Source organism: Alosa alosa, chromosome 24 (genome assembly GCF_017589495.1).
Source record: "Alosa alosa isolate M-15738 ecotype Scorff River chromosome 24, AALO_Geno_1.1, whole genome shotgun sequence".
Lineage (NCBI taxonomy): Eukaryota > Metazoa > Chordata > Actinopteri > Clupeiformes > Clupeidae > Alosa > Alosa alosa.
The window spans coordinates 5,622,439-5,645,540 of record NC_063212.1 but is presented as its reverse complement, the minus strand read 5'-3'; the positions used below and the strand labels follow the sequence as shown (position 1 = coordinate 5,645,540).

General features: G+C 40.5%; 2 protein-coding genes and 2 long non-coding RNA genes across 6 annotated transcripts; 1 reads left to right on the top strand and 3 right to left on the bottom strand.

Annotated features, from left to right (window-relative positions):
• Positions 1-218: 218 nt before the first annotated feature.
• On the bottom strand, positions 219-1,824 carry LOC125289392. The gene is made up of 4 exons (XR_007192625.1): positions 1,756-1,824; positions 1,563-1,613; positions 776-855; positions 219-554 (listed from the first exon to the last, which is right to left on the bottom strand). It is a non-coding gene; the product is annotated as an uncharacterized LOC125289392 (long non-coding RNA).
• Positions 1,825-2,159: 335 nt separating this feature from the next.
• Positions 2,160-4,091, bottom strand: LOC125289391. 2 transcript variants are annotated; one of them, XR_007192623.1, is made up of 4 exons: positions 3,960-4,091; positions 3,253-3,276; positions 2,294-2,422; positions 2,162-2,190 (listed from the first exon to the last, which is right to left on the bottom strand). It is a non-coding gene; the product is annotated as an uncharacterized LOC125289391 (long non-coding RNA). The 2 variants fall into 2 exon arrangements; XR_007192624.1 differs by lacking the exon at positions 2,294-2,422 and having other exon boundaries at positions 2,160-2,190.
• A 4,659-nt stretch (positions 4,092-8,750) lies between these two features.
• On the top strand, positions 8,751-15,596 carry mat2aa (methionine adenosyltransferase II, alpha a). Its single transcript, XM_048236183.1, has 9 exons — positions 8,751-9,058; positions 10,620-10,697; positions 10,819-10,941; positions 11,699-11,811; positions 12,027-12,170; positions 12,562-12,780; positions 13,883-14,065; positions 14,316-14,449; positions 15,319-15,596. The coding sequence occupies exons 1-9, from the start codon at positions 8,968-8,970 to the stop codon at positions 15,419-15,421; spliced, it is 1,188 nt and encodes a 395-aa protein (XP_048092140.1). The 5' UTR covers positions 8,751-8,967; the 3' UTR covers positions 15,422-15,596.
• Positions 15,597-18,032: 2,436 nt separating this feature from the next.
• On the bottom strand, positions 18,033-22,166 carry sftpba (surfactant protein Ba). 2 transcript variants are annotated; one of them, XM_048236185.1, is made up of 8 exons: positions 22,090-22,166; positions 21,790-21,848; positions 21,209-21,280; positions 20,897-21,022; positions 20,179-20,271; positions 19,902-19,982; positions 18,648-18,841; positions 18,033-18,365 (listed from the first exon to the last, which is right to left on the bottom strand). In XM_048236185.1, exons 1-7 carry the CDS (start codon positions 22,136-22,138, stop codon positions 18,674-18,676), a joined length of 648 nt encoding a protein of 215 aa, XP_048092142.1. In that variant the 5' UTR covers positions 22,139-22,166; the 3' UTR covers positions 18,033-18,365; positions 18,648-18,673. The 2 variants fall into 2 exon arrangements, with proteins under 2 accessions (XP_048092142.1, XP_048092141.1); XM_048236184.1 differs by having other exon boundaries at positions 18,033-18,841.
• Positions 22,167-23,102: the final 936 nt, after the last annotated feature.

Sequence of the window (23,102 nt, the reverse complement as noted above, 5' to 3'; positions counted from 1 at the left end):
CAAAATTTTACCGTAATAAATACAGTTTAACCATCTCTACATTTACGCTAAAATTTATGTTGATTTTACGATTACCTTTTGTTTCAAACACATTTTACTGTATACATTAACTAACTCCCTAACAAATACGCCTGAACAGTCTCTACAACCATTTTACCTATCCTATGTTTACCACACAAATCAACCATACAATTAACAGTTTGGTAAAAAGACAACTTTATTCCTAGAACTTACAATCATCTATGCCCTCATCAGTTAATAAGTTGTTGGTTGGCCATTCTGCCCATCTTGTACCAAAATGTCTTGTCAAAAACAATGAGCTTGAATAGAATTACCAGGAATACCTCCCTTCTTACATAGCAATTAGGCATAAGTCCACAGATTTAAACAGTCTTATGGCATGGAAAAGTCCAGGTCTGCAAAACTTTGAGATGTTTCAAAGGTGTTGCCTTTCTGTGGCATGTGAAGTCAAAAAAGGGACAGCATTGGACATCAAGAATCTACCCTGGCTTGTAGGTGTGCCGAAGGAGAAAGGTCAGCTGCTTCAGCCCTTTCTGGCGCCATTGCATGGATCAGGAACATTGGCATAGGAAGAGAAAACACAGGCACTTTTAAGTCATATCTACAATGAGTACTGGTAGAATAAAGCAATTCATAAATGTACTGTCACATGCAATTGCCACCAGCTCAGTAGGTACATAGTTTATAGTTAAAAGTTGAGAATATAACAGATAGTAACAAAAAAGGACCCCATAACAACGCTGATTAGGCTCACCATGGACTGCTACTGCCGAGCGAACCAACAAGCCTGTGTATCTTTCCCTTCTTCAGAGGTGAGCGGGACTTTGGCTTGGTCTGGCAGGAGTGAATTGATGAAACATTATGACTGACACAAAGGAACATAGTGGGAAAATAGGCAAAAGGTAGTAGACAGCCAGGGCTGTACTGGAGACTAAACTCAAGTAAACAGTTTACCCCTCTCAAATTTGAGTTTATCCACCCCTCGATGGAATTTATGCATGAAAATCAACTTAAATTGTAACAATTGCGAACTTCGATTGTAGGCTCTGTGTGTGCATGGGCACAAGTCAAAAAAATCAGTCAATCCAGACGATTACGTCCAAACCCACATCTTCCAGTAGTAGTGTTCTACTCACCTACAGCTGTATTGCTTTCTATGGGTGAACTGTGGGCAAGTGGGACACACTCGCAAAATGTCAATCTATAAACACTTAGAAATTCAAGGTTTCTAAGTGATTATAGATTGGTTTATAGAAGGTTCAACATTGCATAAAACTTCGTTCAAAGTATTATCGGGGTCTCTACATATGAACTCGAGCATAAAAAACATTGTTTGAGCACAGTTTATAAACACGTTTGTTTCTGAAGACTGCACATTTGCTTATCCTAACAATCCAAGATGGTGGCGAGAGGGAGTGGCTAAGGCAAGCAAATGTGTCTTCAGAAAAAAACGTTTTAATGAACTCCGTGTCTACATATGAACTCGAGCATAGAAATCATAGTTTGAGCACTAACCACTAACAAAATTAGCAATATCTTACCTTTAATATTAGATGACTGCCAACTTGAAAAGCTGAGGAAAAGGGGCTGACCTGCAAGGATGAGACAATGTTAACTTTCACCAATATATCACATTGTTATAACTTACATCTTTGACATGTTGCCACATGTGGCTGCTAAATTGTATACAATGTGAATGAATGAAAAGCCAAAACAGAAAGTTTTCCAGCATACCTTAGACATAGCAGCTTTATTTGGGCCTGGGTCTTCCTTGAACACAGTGATAATTTCTGGCAGAGAGGGACTCAATCCTAAGTCGACCCAGTCGTTAGTGCTGCTGTTTGGCAGGTCAAAAGAAAATTTAAGGGTGAATGGCACACACACAAAAAAAAAAAAAATACATTAGCAAACTTATTACATATTATATTACATTACATTTACTTATACAACCAAGCATTTCAATTAAAAATGTTAATTTGCTACCTGACAGTTCTTAAGTATGTCTAGCTTAGCTTTGAAAAGACTTGACATAGCAGTATTGTCTCAACTAAGAAATGTAAAATGCATTCTATTGACTTACCAGCATAGTGGGCCTACAGGTCTCTTGTGTGTCCTAGCCCTCCTTCAAATGTAAGCAGGGGTGTTGTGTCCTGTTCTAGATGGTCTGATCTGGAAGAGGGGATTACCAGGGGATTGATGAGACATTAGGGCTGATGCAGTAGGAGCAAGATGTAATGTTGGTGGATAAGCATTATAAATGAAAGAGACCGACCCTTTCACTCCATCACACTGGCACTCACATAGGGAAACGGTGCATTTCAAAGCTTCTACAGTCAAATCTTGTGTAAACAACGATTTGCCAGTGTGAAGGCGATAAAAATGAGCTTTTAAGGACGAATACCTAGAAAACACACGTTTACAACCAATTCCAACACATTTGAAGACAACACGGGGTTCATTGCTGTGCAGTTTGCAATGCAAAACATACCCCTTTTAATGAATTCAGAGCCAAACCACAAATGCAACATGAATGCATAGTCAAGCCAGCAAAGGCCATCTACACTAGCCTATCTGAACTAGCTAGTCTCCTAGCCTTAACTGCACTTTAATGGGAGCAGCCACATGGCACAGAAACACAAAACCTTTATCAACAAGTATGCCAAGAACATGGCAGATTAAGATGAAAGGCTGAATACAGATAAATTACAACAGTAACATTGGGCAAGGGCAAAGTAAGCCCTACAATTAAGCAATTTATCAATTGCAAACCAAACACAAATTCAATAGGCTACTACTAGATCCTCAAAACATCTCTCTCTCTCTCTCTCTCAAAGACAACATCTGAAGGAATAAAACTAAAGTTACCAATCTACCCTATCCCCACAGCCACAATGGAACTAGGCTAGGTTGCCTAAATAGCTGGTAACCGAAGTTTACTTAAACCAGCATAACAGTACAAACAAAATCTGAAATATAAAAGAAAAGAAAACTAATGTTGGGGAGAGTAAATATTAAGTCCTCAGCAATGCAATGATATTTCTACCTTTCCCTTAGACTCAACAGATCGAAGCCATGAATGCACTTTAGCAGACATACAGCTCCACAAAATGTGACTGGAAAGCATGGCTAAAACAGTGTGAAAAACTCCTCCCCAAACGTTCAGAAACTCTATTCACCACTTCACTTCTAAATAAATAGCCTACTCCTAGTAAAGAAAATGTAAAAACTTACCTGTAGACGTCTCTCCCAACATACCTGCAACATAAAGATTAGGCAACGTTAACTTGCATCAAAGCAATACGATTTCCAATGCACAATTTTCCTGTTAACATTAGCCAAAACGATGCTTTAACTCTAGCAATTATCCAATTACTAACTGTAAAGGTCCAAACAATAAATGTATTGAATAAAACATGTTTAACACCTAATGTACTTTACCTAAAAGTTTGCCTGGAAACATAAAGCAAGGCTAAATGACTGGAATTTCAAGCTTCTGTGCACAATGAAGGGATTAACATTAATGTTAATAAAATGGCGTTCTCAATCAGAACTCAGCTAGATATTTCACACTGATAAGCAATTGACATTCCAGCTCAGAATGTAGACTTAATGACAGTAGAGAAAAACGGTGTAGACTAACTATGATATCTCCGTTTTATTACAAGTTAGAATCGAAGCACAATATACATAATATAAGGTAATGTTGACGTTAATCAAAGCATGGTCAGAAATCTGAATGCTAGCTGGCAATTTTGTCATAGGCTAATGTTATCCTACAACAGAGATTCAGATAAGATAAGATAGTATTTTATTCATCCCGAAGGAAATTCTAGATGTAAGTCATTGCAAACACAAGAAGCTTAAAATTGCATTACTAATTAATACTTTTAATCAGATTGAACTCTTCAATTTATTAAATTGTCGTTTTCATTACTTACCATCTCACAAATCACTGTCTCCTAAGCGAACAAAATGGCGGTTGATATTTGGCCATGTGGTTTAACTAACAAAATGCAGCGCCATCTATAGGCTAGCTTGGGGAAATACCTTGGGGGAAATTCAGTGATTTAATGCACATGGACTATAATCATAGACAGCTAATGCATATTAATTCGTTAATTTAATTTACATAAATGATTTATATGTATAAATTAAAGAAGGGTGCTTAAACAATTTATCTATTGTCTATGCACCCTTCTTTGATTCATCCATTAGACTACCTGCAGTGAATTTTAACAGCGGTAACCAGTATTTTTTACAGAAAATAAAAGCAAAATATTAATGTGTTCTGTGACAGCCAAACCGCTAACCTTTTGACTGCAGTGTCTAGCGAACTGCTTGTCAGCTAGCTAAAAAGTTTGAGTGTTTAAACTAACATAATATATAGTGGTCTATTTAGTGGTGTATGTGCCCTGACTAAGTTCGTGTGGCATATAAACCACAATTTGTGTTGATAGAAGTGCCAATTCGTGTAGAAACATTTTAATCACATACAAATGTTTGTGTTACAGCTCAGGTAGTCACCGCCATCTTGGTCAGACTTTTTTGTAACTCCCGCCTCTAAACACAAACACGGGACCTGATTGGTTCACGAATGGTCCTCGATTTCGCCAATACCAGGTACTAACCAGAACGAATTTCGTCTCATTCAACCAAAGATTGTTAATCTTTGATTCAACCTCAATGAGCGAAGCGAAATTCCGCCATGTGGAAACCGACAGTTAGATGAGGGTAAAAGCGGAAAAAAATTGTGTCCTCCCTTTATATATTATGGCATGTTTCTTTTTTTTTTTCTTAACGGTTAATCAACGTCTTTTCTATACAAAAAAAAGGTGAAATATATGGTTCCAGCTGGTAAACATATTTACAATACTTAACTGTTGTAAAAAATGTTTTCTACCGTTTCTAAGTTTACTGTTTTGTACTGTTGCCATTTCACAAATTTTCACCGTAAAATCTACGGATATTTTTTACAGTGTAGCATCCTTTTCTGCATTGCACAGTGGGGAGAAGTTCACCTTGTTTAATTAAATAACAATTATATTTCCTTATTAGCTGCATACTTGAGGTTGGAGATATTAAGGCAAGTCAAGTTTCTCACATACTGGAAGTTCAAGATATACAGCCTTATGATTTTCTTATTCAGCTCTACACTGGACTTGAATTACGAAATTTGGCACAGATACACAATTATGATTTTGGCCTATTGATTATAATGTGGTTAATTGTAAGTATAAGTATATTTTAATCTCTGCATTTATCCCAATCCGTGAATTAATGAAACACTCGGCACACAGTGAGGTGAAGCACACACTAATCCCGGCGCAGTGAGCTGCCTGCAACAACAGCAGCGCTTGGGTAGCAATGAGGGGTCGGGGTTCGAATCGGCAACCCTCCGGTTACAAGTCCGAAGCGCTAACCAGTAGGCCACGGCTGCCGAATTGAAAGCTCTGTCAGTCAAATTCAATATTAAAATGTTTTACTTTGGCCTTTTATGGGGTATGTATTGGCAGACAGCCCTGGTAACTTACAGTTGTCGTTGACACACCTGCTCGCTTGACTGCCACTGCAAAGTAGCCTGTGCATTGGCATTCTCCATGCGTAGCCTGCGTGTCAGATAACCCTGACGTTTCTTGTATTGTCGTGCTGGCTGTAGGAATGATCAGCAGTACAAATAAGTTCGCTAAAATATTGGTGGGGACAATTTTGTCATCTTAAAATTTTGATTAGGACTAGTCCTTAGCGTCCCACCCTAAATCTACGCCCATGATTCACAGGATGGGCAGCTAGCAGATTATGAGATGTTTTGCGGAATGTGACAGAAAATGTTATGAGCTTCAGAGCTTGAAATCGCTGACTGTGCCTTTAATGTATTGGTAAAATTGTTGTGTAACTGCATGTCAGAATATCTCGTCACCAAGGATAAGGATGTACAAGGATAATTGTGTATGTGTCAAAAACCCTTAGGGAGTATATGTCAATGTCAGGTTTAACAGGTTTGAATGTTCTTGTAACATCACTGTCAGCCGGATAGACAAGTCCAAAAACCAAATCCATGGGTTACATTGAATTATGAAACCCTTGGATAAAAACGGATATGAAAGGTCTGGTTGGCACAGCAGATCAAAATCCACATGGAGGTAATAGTGTGCCCACAGTGCCCTGTGTCACTCCAAGAGAATCGGCATTGCCCATGGACTTTTTTCCATTGTGCTAGAAAACACTATATAAATAAATACGTTCTTACTACTTAATTGAATATACCCATAAAGGAACGCATGTTGACACAATTAAAAAAAAGGCCCAACAGTTCATGTGTCTCCTCAGAAGGCTTAAAGGATTTTAAGTGAGACAGGTCATTCTATCCTGATAGATCGCTTTCAACATCACATCTTGGTACAGCTTCCTACCAAACAAATGCAAGTGAAAGCTGGCTAGGATAGCCAGGCAAGCCGTTAAGATCATAGGCATTCCACAAAAACAGCCATCTGATCTTTATAAACAAGCAGTGGAAAGAAAATCCAACTTCATTATCCAGGATGCCTCCCATCCCCTCCTCCAAGTTTTGAGCTATTACCATCAGGAAGAAGGTTCAGAGTGCCTCTGGCTAAAAAGTCCTTACACAACAAATCCTTCATTCCCAATGCGATACAAATACAAAACTCATGCAACTGACACATCACACACACTCTGCCTTCAATCAAAAGAAAATGTTCTAACATGGCAGCATAGACATTAGACAATAAAGCTTTTTGAATCTTTGAATATTATGAAAGAATAGCAATGTTCTCATAGGCTGAGAAGAGACAGAGGGAAGTCACATGGTCTAGAGATGCATTAGGTAATTTGTTTGGTAATACTGATGGGAGGGTTTTGGGGTACATGAATTAAGAAACAGCAGGGTGGGGGGGCGGTAGTTGTACATGCAAGGACATGTAAATTCTTTCATAACTAGGACATGTAACTTTCATAACTAGAATAGTCACATTTATTCACAAGTCAAACATACATCATATAAGACAATGAATTATGTCAATGGTTTAGCAATATCAACCTGCACAGCCAATAATTAACACTGAATATTGCCGTTTCCAACAACCTATTGTGCACATATGATACTGCTACTATGTAATCACCTTTGAGAGTACTTAGTGTTGCACACATTTTTCAGGAGGACATGGTGTACTTTGGGTCAAATGGACTGGTTAATTCTTCACATGGAAACTTGAAGTGATTTAATGTTGTTTAATTGTGTATCTGGGGATTTTAACATTATGAAGAAATACATCTGATTTACCTAATTGTATTTGCAAGCCTGAAAGTACAACCACAGAAAGAGTTGAGTGACTGAACCTGCATGGGCAGTTCTTCTTAATTGGTCAGACCAGAGGAATACTTGCTGCTGTATGAGGGTAAACAATGCATGGACCATCTAAAGATCAAGGGGATTTGATCCAATGGTTTTAAGTTATTGTAGTAAAATTACCAGCACTGCATGATGAGGGAGTCAAAATGAGCAACCATCTCAGATTTCTTTATATGGAATTTTGGATTAGTCTGACATGCATAAATACAGTATCTAAAAAACAATATGCACCCTGCATAAAAACTTATTTCATAATTGCACATAATTTTCAGCAGTTTCCAGCATTCTGATGACAAACTTCCAATCAAAACAGAGGATGGCAATGCAGGGAGGGCACTGAATGGAGCAAAAGGCCAATGACTGACAGCTGTTTGTGATACAGACTTCGACCTTTTGAGAGAGGTTGTCATGCACTCTGCATGACTTCGGCACAAACTGTGAACAAAAAACACATGATTGACAGAATTGAGCAATTGGGTGTTAACTTTACATGGTTACTTTAATCCTCATCATTGTCAAAAGCGGTTCACTGGTATCGCCTACAATCATAAGGGAATCTATTAAACTGTTCTGAAAGCTGTTCCAATTAGATCAACAGGCAAGGGATGAAGTGGAGTTAAACAAACCCACAACTAAGGAGCCCATGTCAACGGTTGAGCTGAGACCAGGCTCTACAATAAATTGCACACATAGTAGGCCAACAGAGAGAGATGCATATCAGCATATTTTCATTTTGTTTTACAATAGCACTCTAAAAATTGAGTTGATTAGACCCATGCTGGTAGGGAAGTTACTCAGAGAATTTACTGACAATAAGATTAGATATCCAATATCATATCCAAGGCATTCACAACACCAGAGGAGAGGAGAGGAGAGCATGTAATCACACGCAAATAATAGGCTACCTCAAATGTTTGGAAATATTGTAGCCTACATGAGTGCTGTAGTGCTGCCTAGGCTCAATTCCAGTTATTTAATCTTAGAGAATTGCGTGGGTCTGGCCTTTGTGGTCACAAGCTCTCTTATTCCTTCATAGCCTATACAGCAAAAGAAAAGCAATCAGTAGAGTGACTAGGGGGCTTATCCACGGGTCCACATTAATCACACCATTCAATCTGTTGGCTAAAGCTTTCCTTCAGTTGTCTAAAGATATCAAGAATAATGGAGAGCTTCATACAAATTGTGAAACAAATTAACGCAGCCACTATCAAGATGCTCACGTGAAAATTGGTCATTCAAGCAAACTGTTAAGGAAGAATTCACAATAGGCTACAATGTTATGCATTGAAAAAACTAGGGGATCACCATCGACTGCGTAACGTTGTGTGTAGGGGCGGGACATGCAGCTAACGTTACCGATTTCACCAGCCAACCGAGTATATAACTGGCGGAGTGTGAGGTAGGGCTAACATACCACGGGGAGTGAACGAATACTCTAGAAATCACCAGTTTATACGTCTTCGAAATCTGTGGTCAAGAAACAAGAATTCACACACCTTGCGTAAAATAAGTTAGCTACAGAAGACAATCACCGCAAACGTCTGTACTATTAGATAGCTGTATAACGTTGTTCTCCGAAGATGAACGGACAAATGAACGGTTTCCATAATTCACTCATCGATGAAGACTGTTTTCTTTTTACATCTGAGTCTGTCGGAGAAGGACATCCAGGTTAGTGACATTAGCGAGTTTACCTTAAGTCGATATACCTAATAAAATTTCATTTTACAACGATTTTGCCCAGCAAACAAGGTGTCGGAACAAGGTCATGTTCGCCTACTAATGCTAGCTAACTTGAAAGCTAGCATGCAAAGGCTTGTTGCAAACTAACGTGGGGCTTTCTCAAAGGCAGCTTTGCATGCACAAAATATCATCAAGACGGTTATTGATAAATTACTTGTTAGTCTAGAAATTATGTCAATTTAGTAGGTAGTAAGAATGATTTAGTAGGCCTGCTAACACGCGGGGATAATCAGGCCACACGAGGTGGTGGTGTTCGGCGACTAGGCTAATTCATGTGTAGGTAGGTAGGCCACGGGCCCGCCTTCCTTGAATTGTTGCTGTCCACGCACTTCTAATCTACACTGTCATAGCAGTAATAATAGATCTGGCGTTTAACACTAATAACACTAACACTAATGTGGTGCTTCCTATACCTATACCCTCGACCGTAACTTGTGTGTTTTGGTTATTTATATGTGGTGCGTACGTATGCATCACAACGGCGGATCACACATGTACTCCAATGTTAGCTCAGACAGATAGCGACGCAGAGAATGTAGGCTAATGTTTATCCACTTAGCCATATACGCTAGCCAGTTAGCTTGGCAAGCTTTCCTCGGTAGTTGCCGTATTTCACCGCAGCCGGTAATACCTGGATGCAATCCAATCATCGTCTTGCAATGTAAGAATTGGGTCAGCTACGTTAATGTACGTGTAGCAAGTCTACCGTGTAGGTGCATTAACCAGTCGTATATTTAATTTAACTCGCGTTAATTTGCGGTGTCTAGCTTTGATGGTGTCAAGAAACTGTAACGTTAAGAAACTAACGTTAAGTTAACACGCAGTAACCGGTAGATGACGAAATTGTAGGCAGACTGATTTACATTTCCGTCAGTAGAATTCGAAATGAAAAGAACTGCAGCGTCTGTATCACAATGAAACGCTCGTGGTGGGTTAATGCGCATGAATGAAAGGAGCTCAGTATCAACATCCTCTGTGGCTGTGCTTGAGGAGGGGTATTGTATCTGTTAATCTTGGCTTACCTCTGGCCTAAATATAGGACTCCCTCTTATCCTGTGGCGGCAGTTCTACAGTACCAACAGGATATCCCAACACTGCGTTTTTTGCCTGGCCACACGGGTCGGATATTGCTGTAGCAAAGTAATTATAAACAAATTGACAGAAATTGGAACACGCAACACAGCTACCAGTTACCTCATTATATGGTGTCAATTGTATGTCTGTCACGTTGTCGTTATTGTTGGGCTATTCCAGAGAGTACAGACTTTATTGGCACGTGCCAGTGTCACCATTGTCAGTTGTCTTAATGCAATGCCGTTAGCCAAGACCAAGATTCCTGTTGTGCTCACAACGTGTGGTTGGCAGAGGAATGCTATTATGTAAGCAATTAGCAACCTGAATGGGAAGGTTATTGCACAAATAACTGTTAATATGCTAATCACTGGTTCTGTTCTTGCTGTCTTCTGCCTGGTTGCTGTGGTTTCTGCAGACAAGATATGCGACCAGATCAGCGATGCCGTGCTTGACGCCCACCTCAAACAGGACCCTGATGCCAAAGTAGCATGTGGTGAGTGTCCTATTACAGGCTTCACCCCAGCCACCCCCACCCCACCCCCTCACACACACACACACACACACACACCATCTACATTTCACTTACTCTGCCGCTGGTGTCTTCCCTTTCCCAGAGACTGTTGCCAAGACTGGCATGATTCTGCTGGCAGGAGAAGTGACATCCCGTGCCACTTTGGACTACCAGAAGATTGTCAGGGACACCATCAAGAACATTGGCTATGATGACTCTTCCAAAGGTTTTAAGAGAATCACAAAACTGGCAATACATTATATTTATACATCTTTTTTTTTAGCTTAAAATTTTGTAGCTATATATTTTAAAATATATTTATATTTATATTTGTAAACCACTTATAGACCACTGTGATCCTCATCCTGTAACTTCCCTCCTGTTTGGAAAGAAGGCACATGCAGAAGAGTACTTTGTCCTCTCATGCAGATGCACATTCCTTTCTGATTCACCAGGATCTATGAAGACTGCTTATAACAGTTGGGGTGGATCAGTTATAATACTTAACCTTCTTTGGGAACTGTGACGTGACTCACGAGGCACTCATGTGTCTGAAATAGGACCTTGCCTGAAATAAGATCACTGCCGTAGCGATGCATATTACTGTACAGATTATTCTAGACTGGTTTGAAACACAAACTGTAATCATACTAAAGCCATATTTGGTGCAGGACTACTTTCTTCACCCTGTTTTTTTATTTTTTTTATTGGAAAACACCATGGCTTAAGTGCATGTTTTTATGGAGCTAAATAACACTTTTACTGGAAGGTTTCTATTACTTTGAAAGTATTGACAGACAGTTTTATCCTATTGCCTTTATCAGTACGGGAAAGTGGTTTGCAGAGATGACCTTAAATTTTATGATTGGTTAAACAATTCACACATTTGCAAATTAATAGAATCTTTGTGCTCGCAAAAACTGTCTGGAGATGAAAATGTTAAAACTGAACTGTATGCCTATTGCAAATGCTTGTATGTCTAGGCTTTGATTATAAGACCTGTAATGTGCTGGTGGCCTTGGAGCAGCAGTCTCCTGATATTGCACAGGGGGTCCACCTGGATCGCAGTGAGGAGGACGTTGGAGCCGGTGACCAGGTGAAAATCTGACCTACACAGACTTGACCTTACTTTGAAAGAAGGGCAAAGTCTTAAGTCTCAAACACATGGACTGAACATTATTCTTGCATATTTATAGTAGCATTTATTATTTAAGTGTGAATAATGTTAGGTGCATTTGATAGACTTAAATCTTTGTCCATCGTTACCATGGTTTTGTGATCAAATGTAAACTAACATGGCATGTTTTCTAGGGTCTGATGTTTGGTTATGCGACCAATGAGACGGAGGAGTGCATGCCCCTCACAATCATCCTTGCCCACAAGCTGAATGCCAAGATCGCTGAGCTGCGGCGCAATGGCACCCTGCCTTGGCTGAGGCCCGACTCCAAAACCCAGGTTTGTGTGCAGTGATAAACACATTTGTACACACTCACACCGCTAAGAAAATATTAAGAGTTTGGTTCCAAAATGCTATAAATCCATTTTTGAAAACATTAATAAGTCATGTTATTTAATTGTGTATTTCAGGTAATATCAATAAAATTGCAGTTCTGTTTTGATTGGGCATTGTTATTTGATTTATCTTTATTCAATCACATGTCCACTAAAATTACTAGGAAAACAAAATGAAAATAAATGATTTATGAAAAATCATGGTGGATATAGCGTTTTGGAACCAAACTCCTCTTTTGTTTATGTGTGATGACCAACTGTCATTAGAACATTCAGGAATCTCACTAGCTTGTAGCTGTCCACATGGTGAACTGTGGTCTTGTGTGTCTTGCAGGTGACCGTGCAGTACCGGCAGGACCGCGGCGCCATGCTGCCGGTGCGCGTGCACACAGTGGTGGTGTCGGTGCAGCACGACGAGGGCGTGTGCCTGGAGGAGATGCGCGACATGCTGAAGGAGAAGGTGGTCAAGGCCGTGGTGCCCAGCGCCTACCTGGACGAGGACACCGTCTACCACCTGCAGCCCAGCGGCCGCTTCGTCATCGGGGGCCCACAGGTAACGACTTGCTGTGCTGCTCCAAATAGTTAATTAGTTATTTTGTTTGTTTGTTTTATTGCCTAATATGGAGATGTTTGGCGAAGGACCCTATAAGTTTCCGAATTTTGGAAAGGCATTTTCAACAGCATTTGTCCTACTGGTTCATGTTGAGGGATTATCAAACAATGTGGGTTATTTCTGAGTTTTTTTTAAAGATCATTAGGGCTGCAGCTATCGATTCTTTTTGTAATCGATTAATCTAGCACTTTATCGATCGATTAATCGGATAATTTGTTTTGTTGCATTTTTAAACAACCAAAACACAATGCATAACGAAAATGACATAGCTGTAAAATGATCAAGCAATTGGCACAGAGGTATTTATTCTAACTCTAAGATTAGGCTACAAAACTAAGCCCATTTATTGCAATTTACCTATTTAGTGTTTTTAAGTGCCAGTGCCATCAATTGTGCCAGTGCCATCAATAATGTTCAAAATGCTCTCTGTAAAATTGCAGCCTCTTGTGCATGACTTAGCTGGGCGAACAAAGCTGTCCATACCATGTTGTGAAGTGCTGGGAGGGAGAAGAGGGAAAGCAATTTAATGTATTAATATGTAGCCTACAACAAGTTTCATGCTGTAATCTAGACCTGACATCAACATGCATCTCTGTTTTATGTAGATTTCTACACCTGCAGCATTTACCATTAGGCTACTAAAACATATACCATTAGCTACTACCATTAGGCTACTAAAAATAATTTCTGGGCTACTAACAAATAATTTTACAAGGATAGATGAGTGTGCATGCATGTGGAACAACTGTCTTGGATCCCTAAGTTTACTTGCTTAAAAACATAGTAAACAAGCCATCATAGGAAAATTATGTGATTAAAATCAGAACATCAATGTAGGCTATAGGCTAGGCAGGGGCTTTTGATAAATAGCCTAGCCTACTTTATTGACGTAATTTTTTAGTTCATCGAGTTATTTTTCTTTTTGAGTAAATTCCCAAAACTTTACTTTTGAAAACTTTAGAATCGTTTCAGCCCTAAAGATCATTGTGCATCGTTCCTTTTATATATGCATGTATGTTAATGGCTGCCCCATGTCTCTCAGGGTGATGCGGGGCTGACTGGCCGTAAGATCATTGTGGACACCTATGGGGGCTGGGGAGCTCATGGGGGTGGGGCCTTCTCTGGGAAGGACTACACCAAGGTGGACCGCTCCGCAGCATATGCTGCCCGCTGGGTGGCCAAGTCGCTGGTGAAGGCAGACCTGTGCAAGCGTGTGCTGGTCCAGGTGAGTCTTGGACTGGTGCCAATTAGTGATCAGTGATTAAGTTGATTAGCAACACACAAGAAAAACAACAGGGTGAAATTCTTTGGTGCAAATTGCTGACAATGCAGCTAGAATGGAAAAACGTGTTGTTAACTTGACCTGTGAGTTGGCAGCACTCTGTGAAACTGCACCCTAGGCCAGAAAATAACCTGAATCTTCTCTCCACCAGATGAATGCCCATGTCCTTACTGTGTTGCCTTTCCATTCCCAGGTGTCTTATGCCATTGGTGTGTCCCACCCACTGTCCATCTCTATCTTCCACTATGGCACGTCTCAGAAGAGTGAGAGGGAGCTGTTGGACATCGTCAAGAAGAACTTTGATCTACGGCCTGGGGTTATCGTCAGGTAGCGTGCCTCCATCTGCGGCGGCCTGTTGGCCCTGTGTGGACACTTGGCTCTTTAGTTGAATATGGTGTAGGAAGTTTAACAAGGCTGAAATTGACAGCCCCTTGAAATGAAAACTGGCTTAGTCTTTTCTGAGTGGCTGGCAGGTGACTTAATAACCGCACACTGATGAAATAGATCGGGCGGAAAAGTTTAATAACTGTTCCATGTCAACACTCTAGAAACTTGTGAGTGTGTAGTGAGACAAGCTAAGAGTAAGAACAAAATAAATTAGATATTTGGAGACTTAGGCTAAGTACAGCTAGCAAGCTAAAGCATGAGGGCTTGGCAATAGTGGAATCGACTCAAACCAAACAAACTTTAGTCTGTGACTAAAGCAAGCCGCACTACAAACTAACCAGGTTGACTTCTTTTCTAACAGAACCAAATGCATCCCTCGTGGGTTACACATCTTAATACATGTTTACACAGTATCCCTTATTTAATTGTAGTCAGACTCCAAGATGTAAAAAAAGAATCAAAATGAAAATCTGTAAATGAATAGAAATAGAAATTCCTTTTGACAGTGTTTGGTGGGGAAGCGTGTGAAAGGGTCTCAGCCACACCTGAAAGCGAGCCGTTTTCTTCAACTGTAGAGAAATGGGTATTATTTAGGCTCCTCCTTGTGGTAGTCTGTCTTCTGATTAGCCATTAGACAAGTCCATAACATCAGTTACATAGTTAAAGCCCTTTGTCAATTAATGTAAAGCCAAATATGTATTGTGTACTTAAAGTTGGTTAAGAACACCTCTAGATATATAGGTCCTGAGAACTTGTGTTTGCCACTCACCATAACTTGTTGATGTGGTTTTTACGTGTGTGTGTTCCAGAGAGCTGGACCTGAAGAAACCCATCTATCAGAAGACCGCTTGCTATGGCCACTTTGGCCGCGATTCATTCCCATGGGAGGTGCCCAAGAAGCTCAAATACTGAAAAAAAAAAAAGCCCAATCATACAAAAGAACCTCTGCGCTTTCCCCCCTCTCCTCTCCTGGTGTTGTGGGCTGCCGGTGTGTGCACTACAGAGAAACCCCGGCGGCCCAATGGAGACGAGCGAGGGGAAAACCAGATGCACCATCTCCTTTGCATAACCAACCCCCACTGTGTCACTGTCTCTCTGTCTCTCTGCACTCCAAGAGCTGATTTGGCTTTGATGACCCCAGGCTCCAATTCTCCCCCATCACCCTTTGCCATGATTGTGCCCACCCCAACCCGCCCCAGTCTTTGCCCTGGTACTGTATAGTTTTATGCTTTACCATTGACCTGTCTCAATCACCCCCACCGCCCTAACCTACTACCAAACCCCTTCTGATCTAGTGATGGCACAACAGAGGACTAAGATTGTTTATTAGACGCTATGCATCGCTGGCTGAAGCCCCTAGGCCTGCTGTAAGCCCATTCGTTTTGCTTAAAAAGAAGACGAAAAAGTCTGGGTTCGCTTAAAAAGATTGAATTGAATTTTTGAAACGGGATCAAAGCAACCCTCCCACACGCACACACGTCTTTCTCTTATGAGTGAAAGCGTTTGTCGAATGCACCTGGGTGCAACTCGGAAGCTCCGCAATCGGGTTGTTGTCTCCAATTGACCCTATTCTAAGAAATGGACACCTTTTTCAAGTCACTCTCTCCCCTGCAAAAGCGCCATCGTTTTTCTGACGTGTTACAGAGAAGTCAGAAGCTGCTACTACCGCCTTGTCCCCGTCTCCTTGGTGGCTGGCTTTTTGCAGGGTTTAGATGTGGCTTTGTTTACCCTCGCCCCCTCCACCCCCACCCCTACCTCTCCAGTTTCTCTTGTGTTTTCCCGACTTTTTGGCGAGGAATCCACATAGAACTGCGGCGCTGTAGCTCCGTTGTGTGTGTGGTGTACTGTACGACCACGGGAGTCGGCAGAGCACTCCCCTGAGCAGTCCATTTGGCTGCGTGGGGTGTAGCTACAGAGAAACCTCACCTCCAGCCTGCCTGCTCAGGGAAAATGCCTTCGCCCAAAACTTGAATTTACTACTTGAAGGAATATTCAACAACAACAAAAAAAAACTCGTAATAGCGTGGCCAACCTCTAACACCTGGACCTTGGTGTACTACAGAAAAGCCAGGGACCTGTTGTGTGGGGAGGAACCGCCTTTTCTACCGTCAATGTTAAATTAAAACAGATTTAAACCTCTTTTGTTGTCTCGTTTTGCCTGGAAATTGTGGGTTCACCCATTCCTTTGTGTTGCGCTTGTGGCATTCTCATGGTGTTGTACAGAAAAGCCATGAGGTGCTCTGTCCCAGGCCAGCACTCGCTGAAGAATGCTCTGACCATTGTTACTTTTTATCTGACCGACATAAGAATTATAAACGACCGAGAATAACCATGTGCGCAATTGTTTTGTTTGTTTTTACGAGTATTTTATTGGGCGGGGTCTCCCTGCAGTCTTGCGAACAGAAGCAAAAGTCTGGCTGGTGTTGTACAGAGAAACCAGCCTCGTTTACATGCTCTCAATGTGGGACTCTGGGAGGCTCCGCCTCTTCCTTTTTATATTCCTCATTTGACCTTTTTACAAACCAGTGATGGGAGTGTCAGACTGGTCGTCGAAAGAGTAAAAAAGTGCCTTTTTCTGTTATTTTTCTCTCTCTCTCCCTCGTCTCCCCAATTCCTCAATCTCATTTTGACCTTCTACCCCACCCCCCTCCCAACCCCCACCTACAGTGAATATGTACCTTTACATGGGGCCATTAGTACACCCCCTTTCCCCTAAAGAGCTCATGAATTCCTAAAGTGGTAATGTCCCACACAAAGTGATTTGAATAAAAGTCTGTCCTTGAGATTCTGGCTTTGGCTTTGTAATTATTTTGCCACTTATGCCTCTCAGGTTTTTCCTCCTACTGTTTTTTTTTTATTTTTTATTATTATTTGTATTTATTAAATGTGCTAAAACCTTGAACATTTTGACCACGGAACTCCACATTTGATATCAGTGACTGTTCAACTAGAGGTCTGATTATGGAAATGACCTTTGTCCTTGACAGGAGGTATTTATGTTCGTTTCAAGTATTCTGTGCTCGGCAGTTTTGCCTCGTCAGGGGCGTTGCTACACTGGAGCGGGTGGTCCAAGCTGACATTTTTCCGACCAATAGATTGAATGCCATGTGTTGGAGTTAACATAACTGACAATTTACTGCTACATATGAATGTCACTTGGGTATAATTTAACAGTAGTATCCATGTCTTGTCCTTTAAGGGTTCAGATAATGAGGCTATCTTGGCTATAAGTGTAGTCTTCAAACTGCGCATCAGTGTGTTAAACAAGAGAGCCGGTGTTGGTGTAGAATGTACACTAGTTTGTTCCAACTGCAGCATACCAGAACATCTGACTGGTTTGAACCTGTTTTACTGTGTACTGACTTGTTCTGCATAACAAGTCAGATGATGGATCTAAACACACCTTACTAGTTTACAATTGGTCCTAGCATGACTTGGGAGTACTACATAGCACTGATCTGATGTGCAAGGTCTCCCCCTGGGGTTGAGAAAGTATAATAGCAGAAATCAATTTCAACAGTGCTTTGCGAATACAAATTTATTGGGAGAATAATACAAGCTAGAAATGGAATTTCAGCATAGGCGGGGGGTGCATTTCCAGTAATGTGTCGTCTCTTGAAGGTTCTTTGGTGTTGAACATTTCAAGGATTGATTGAGGCTGAACAAGATTTTACAAAGATTGTTGTAGGCCTGTTGCCTACCTCAACAATAGTAGGGGGATGTTAAAGGTATAATGTCAGTAACAGGGCACTTGTGTACAGATCTGTGGTCACTGAGTTTGATAACGAGTGAATGCTGTGAAGGGGGAAAGCCAGGGAACTGAAGTTGTTTTGAAACGGTCTTCTCTATATCCATGCTGCCTCAGATTAGAAAAAGATTGAATATAGACATTAAACAACAGAAATTACAACTCACAAAAGAAAACATAAGCAATTTAAATGCATATCCTTGCCAAATTGGTCGTTCCTACTGGTTAATGTTCTCATGTTTTCACCTTGAAGTCATAATATCCAATATCTGCGTTTATGGCTCATTTGTCATTCTATCTCATTATGTTGGAGGTGTGTGTGTTGTTTGTTTGTTTGTTTGTTTGTTTGTTGTCCTCGACCAGATCAGGGGGATGTATGTGGTCGCTCACCCATAATGGGTAACTCCACCTTGCCATCAGTCAGTGCAGAGCTGGAGCAGGCTGCAGATGGTGTCTGGGGACAGGACGGACATAAGCAGCTCCATCACTGTCTTGATGGCTTTTTCAACTACTGTCTGACACAACATCTTGCTGGAGTCAGGTAATACACTGCACCCCAGGTCCATCACCATGGTAAGAGCATCCTGAGAGAGAAACCAAAGGAAAAAGTTCAGCCAATAATACAAATAAACATCTTTAATATCCCTGTGTATTTTAAGGCATTACATTGCAAACCACGCAGTGTGGAACAAACACCACTTTGGCCGTCTCAGAATTCTTTGGACCTTGGTGCTATTAAGTGAGCCAGCCCACATCCGCACCAATTTTGAATTTGTGATCTACAGAGGGTGTAGCTAAGGTCCTCATTACAGTTTTTCACAATTCGCCTTATTCACCCGGCGGCCAGAACGAGGCTACAGGGTACACTTGTCATCACACTTCAGTCCAGCAGATGGTGATAATGCACTCCATCTGCAAACTGCCAAACAGAAAAAGAAGGGTTCGCTAGCCTGCCAGAGTAACCTTCAGTAAGGTTTTTTGGCAAAACAGAGTGCATTACCACCATCTGCTGGACTGAAGTGTAATGGAAAGTGTACAATGTGCCCTCGTTCTGGCCGCCGGGTGAATAAGGCGAATTGCCACAACACATTTTTTTTAAACCTTCCACCCTTTTGTCAAAATTGTAAACCCAAAACATCATTCTCAATGTACATTCACAAAACCAGACAGTTCTTGCAAAATCAATCACTTTAAAAATGTTGATTTTGTGTTCAAAACTAAACAGATCATTCACAAAGCAGTGCAGTCAAAATGAAAACACTACTGAGCAGTCATGATGCTTCATAAAAATGGAAAATACACTATTCAGGGCAGAGCATATAGCTCCTGGGGAAATGTTTATCCTTTACAATACAGTTAAGCATGATTTCATAATTCATTTTCAGCTTTTACTGTAACTGTACTGTAGTAAAAATAAAGTATTGGCAACATTTTCAATACTGTAGATGAGTAGTGGGCTACATTACAGTCTGTGTTCAGGCCACTGAGCATTTGGTTCAAAGAATGGGGTTTAGTGTTGTGAAAAAGTAAAGTCTCTGGTCAAGTTTGTCACTGGAATGAAAAGTGTAGAATTTCCCCACACCTCGGGATTAACAAACTTAGATTTTTGATTTTCTGGCATACCCCCCGTTTTATTTTTGTTACCTCAAGTTCGTCTGTGGGCAGGAACGATTCGATGCTGCCAATCAATTGGGTACAGAACAGACACTGGATGCCAAAGGTGTCCTGAGAGAGACAAACAATTTCCACCAATCTCAGAGCAGTGACACAAGAGGATGCAAAAACATCCATCAATAAAGGATCACTAAGTAATCAGAATCAGTGATGCTGGGACCTGACAAGACTCAGATGGCGGATGAAGGTGATGGTGGAGTAAAATATGAGAATGCATTCAGTACATATCAGATATACTTTTTCTTACCGCAAAATATGGTGCTTTAAGGGCCATTTGACCTGGCAGCTCATTTTCTGTGTCCACACAGAACCCAAGAGCAGAACATAAATGACCTGGTTTCTGTGAGAAAACACATTATAGTCACTCTCATTCTTACATCTATAGAAAAGCTCCTGCCCTTTTATGCCCATTACATGAAGAGACAATGATACGATGCATTGTACTTTAATCTATTTGTACAAGACATTTTCTAAAGCAGTTATCATGGGATCATTCTGAATGTGCTGAGGTGGCCTCTGGCTTTAGTGTGTGTTTGGTTCAGTGTTTGTCTGGCTATGTTTTTTTTTTAACTTGTGGTAGTCCTTTTTCAGATATATACTGGAGAGGTGTTTAATTCCTTTCATTGTGCTGTAGGTAGGGGATTTACCACAGTGTTAAGTCAACAGCTAAGTCTATTTAACATTACGCAACATGGATTTCAACGACAATGCAAACACGTCACATGTTGTACCCAGGAACATGTTGTACGCAGCGATCACAGTACCACATGCACTGCCAGTAGCCTGAATGCCCAACCAAAACACCAGCGCAACAAAACCAAGATCTCCAATAAAGCAACCAACATCATGTGCAACACACAGTATCACCAACAGAGCAGCCTTCGTAAGCATATTGTTTTTTCTGAGTTATGCCCTTTTAGTAGAGCTGTGAAAAATAGTGGGGAAAGAGTAAATGGTTTATTAACTATGACTTTGTCAGCAAGAGTGAAGAACACAGGAAGGTTTTTGTCCATCATCAGCTTGCAGAGTTCAGCTCGTCCAGACCCAAGGAGCCTCTCACACTTGGTGTTCATGTCACTTTTTGTCATGCCCTGAGGTGAAGAGGGTTCACGGTAAAGTGATATTGGAAACAAAAAGACAGATATAATCAGACATGTGGACCATATGAGTGTTTTATGCTGTTTGTGCATTTTAACAGTTTATGTATTGTGAATGTTATGTATGCACTTGAGATAATCAAGAGAGGCTCTTGGTTACATTAAAGTCCTTTACTTTACCTGAACTTCAGTATCCACAAGCAGTTCTTTCAAGAGGTCAAATAACTTGGTGCATGTCTCACAGGACTTTGCCTGTACAAATACATAAGGTATAAGGTCAGCAAAGGTCAAGTTGTATTCAGATTGTTTCAGGTTTTGATCATGCAGTTAGATTTAAATCGGATTGGTCACTCATTCAATATTGTGAAAGTGAATTTCAACACTCCAGAGAACCGAGGCAAGTGCTCCCAAAACCTCAACCGAATGCCTACATGTGAGCTTGCAAAGTCATGTATATCATGTGACCGATTTTCTTGAAACTAAATTCTGTGGATCTACATGGCAAGTGTTCTCAACAAGCCCATTTTTACCTCCACGTAGCCCATCTACACATAAAAAAACAACTAATGAATCCCAATTGAGTAAAACAAAGTATCTCACTTAACTTTAATTGGCTACCATTGCCTAATTTATCAAATATTTTCACTTACACTGTTGATCAGTTTTTGACAAGCAATATCATCAAATATTGTTTATTTCCAGAAAATAAACCTTCCTATGATTTGTATCCTTTATGCTATACGTTTTAGGAGACACATTACCAGCGGCAGCTGTCCTGGGACAGCCTTCAGGTTATCCGTATCCGTGACTTGTGCTGGAACTAATGGAGAGTGGAGGTTTAAGTTACTTAAAAGGCCACCAGACATTACACATAATTACACTACACTGGATATGTTAGAATGATAATAAAAGACTTTCATATGTAGAATGTAAAAAACAATAAAAATACAAATGAAAATCAAGCAAGATATACCACATTTTGAGCCAAGTAAATATGTGAGGATATTAATCTATTAATCCAAGTATATATATAATTAAATTTAACTCCTAATTCCTCTTACCTGCATACTGAAAGCACATTAAAATCAGAACGTTGAAAAAGGTCGACATGTCTTCAGTTTTTCTTGCTGTTTGATGTGGAAATGAGCCACTTTCGGAAACCTTGCTAGTGGCTGTTTTTATAGAGCAGAACACACCTAAAATGTTTAGCAAATGAATAATGTGCTGAAAAATGTACTGTGTGCTCACAAGCTAGCATTTCTTTATTGACATTTCAGTTGATAAGCACCGTATGTCTTTAAGGAACTTTGCAATACATCCATACAAGCGAAAGAAACGATGAACGTTAAGATAAGGATGGGGTATGGCAATATCTCATTCATGCAACACGTCTCCCTGTAAAATATTGTTATCAGTGTTAATGTTCAAACTCCATCATATTCTGACACAGTTTTATGTTTACCTGGCTGGCTAAATATTTTAAGTCATAAAAATTAAACATTGTTCCAATTTGAAGATCAGAAGAAGAAGAGAGAAGCAGATACACTTAAATGGTGACGCTGAAGTGCTTGAGACACAGAAATCATGGGCCTGTCCTCCATAGGGGGGAGCCAAATTTACCATACGGCTCTAGGGGCTGCCATAAACTCCCATGGCAAAAGCAAAATTGCTTATAAGAAAAGGTAGAAACAGTGGGTGGTTATGCATTGTTTTCTGCTTGACCCCAATAAACAATATATCACTGAATTGTATCAAACCAAAGTCACTGATTTGAAATGGTGAAAAAAATGCTAATTTGACAACCTTATCTCTTTGGTCGACGCTTTAATCCAAAGTGACTAACAGATGTCAATTAACTACAGGGCCAAACTCCCTGGAGCAGCTTGGGGTTAAGTGCTTTGCTCAAGGGCACAATGGTGTCACGAATTTAACTCACAACTTTTCAAGCTACTATACAAACGGCTTCTTAGCCACTATACTACCTTCGTGTGACCAGGCAACTGTAACCAGGGAATGGTGTGGATAGGACAGTATTTTCTAGTTGAATAAAAAAAATGAATTGGTTGAGGAATAA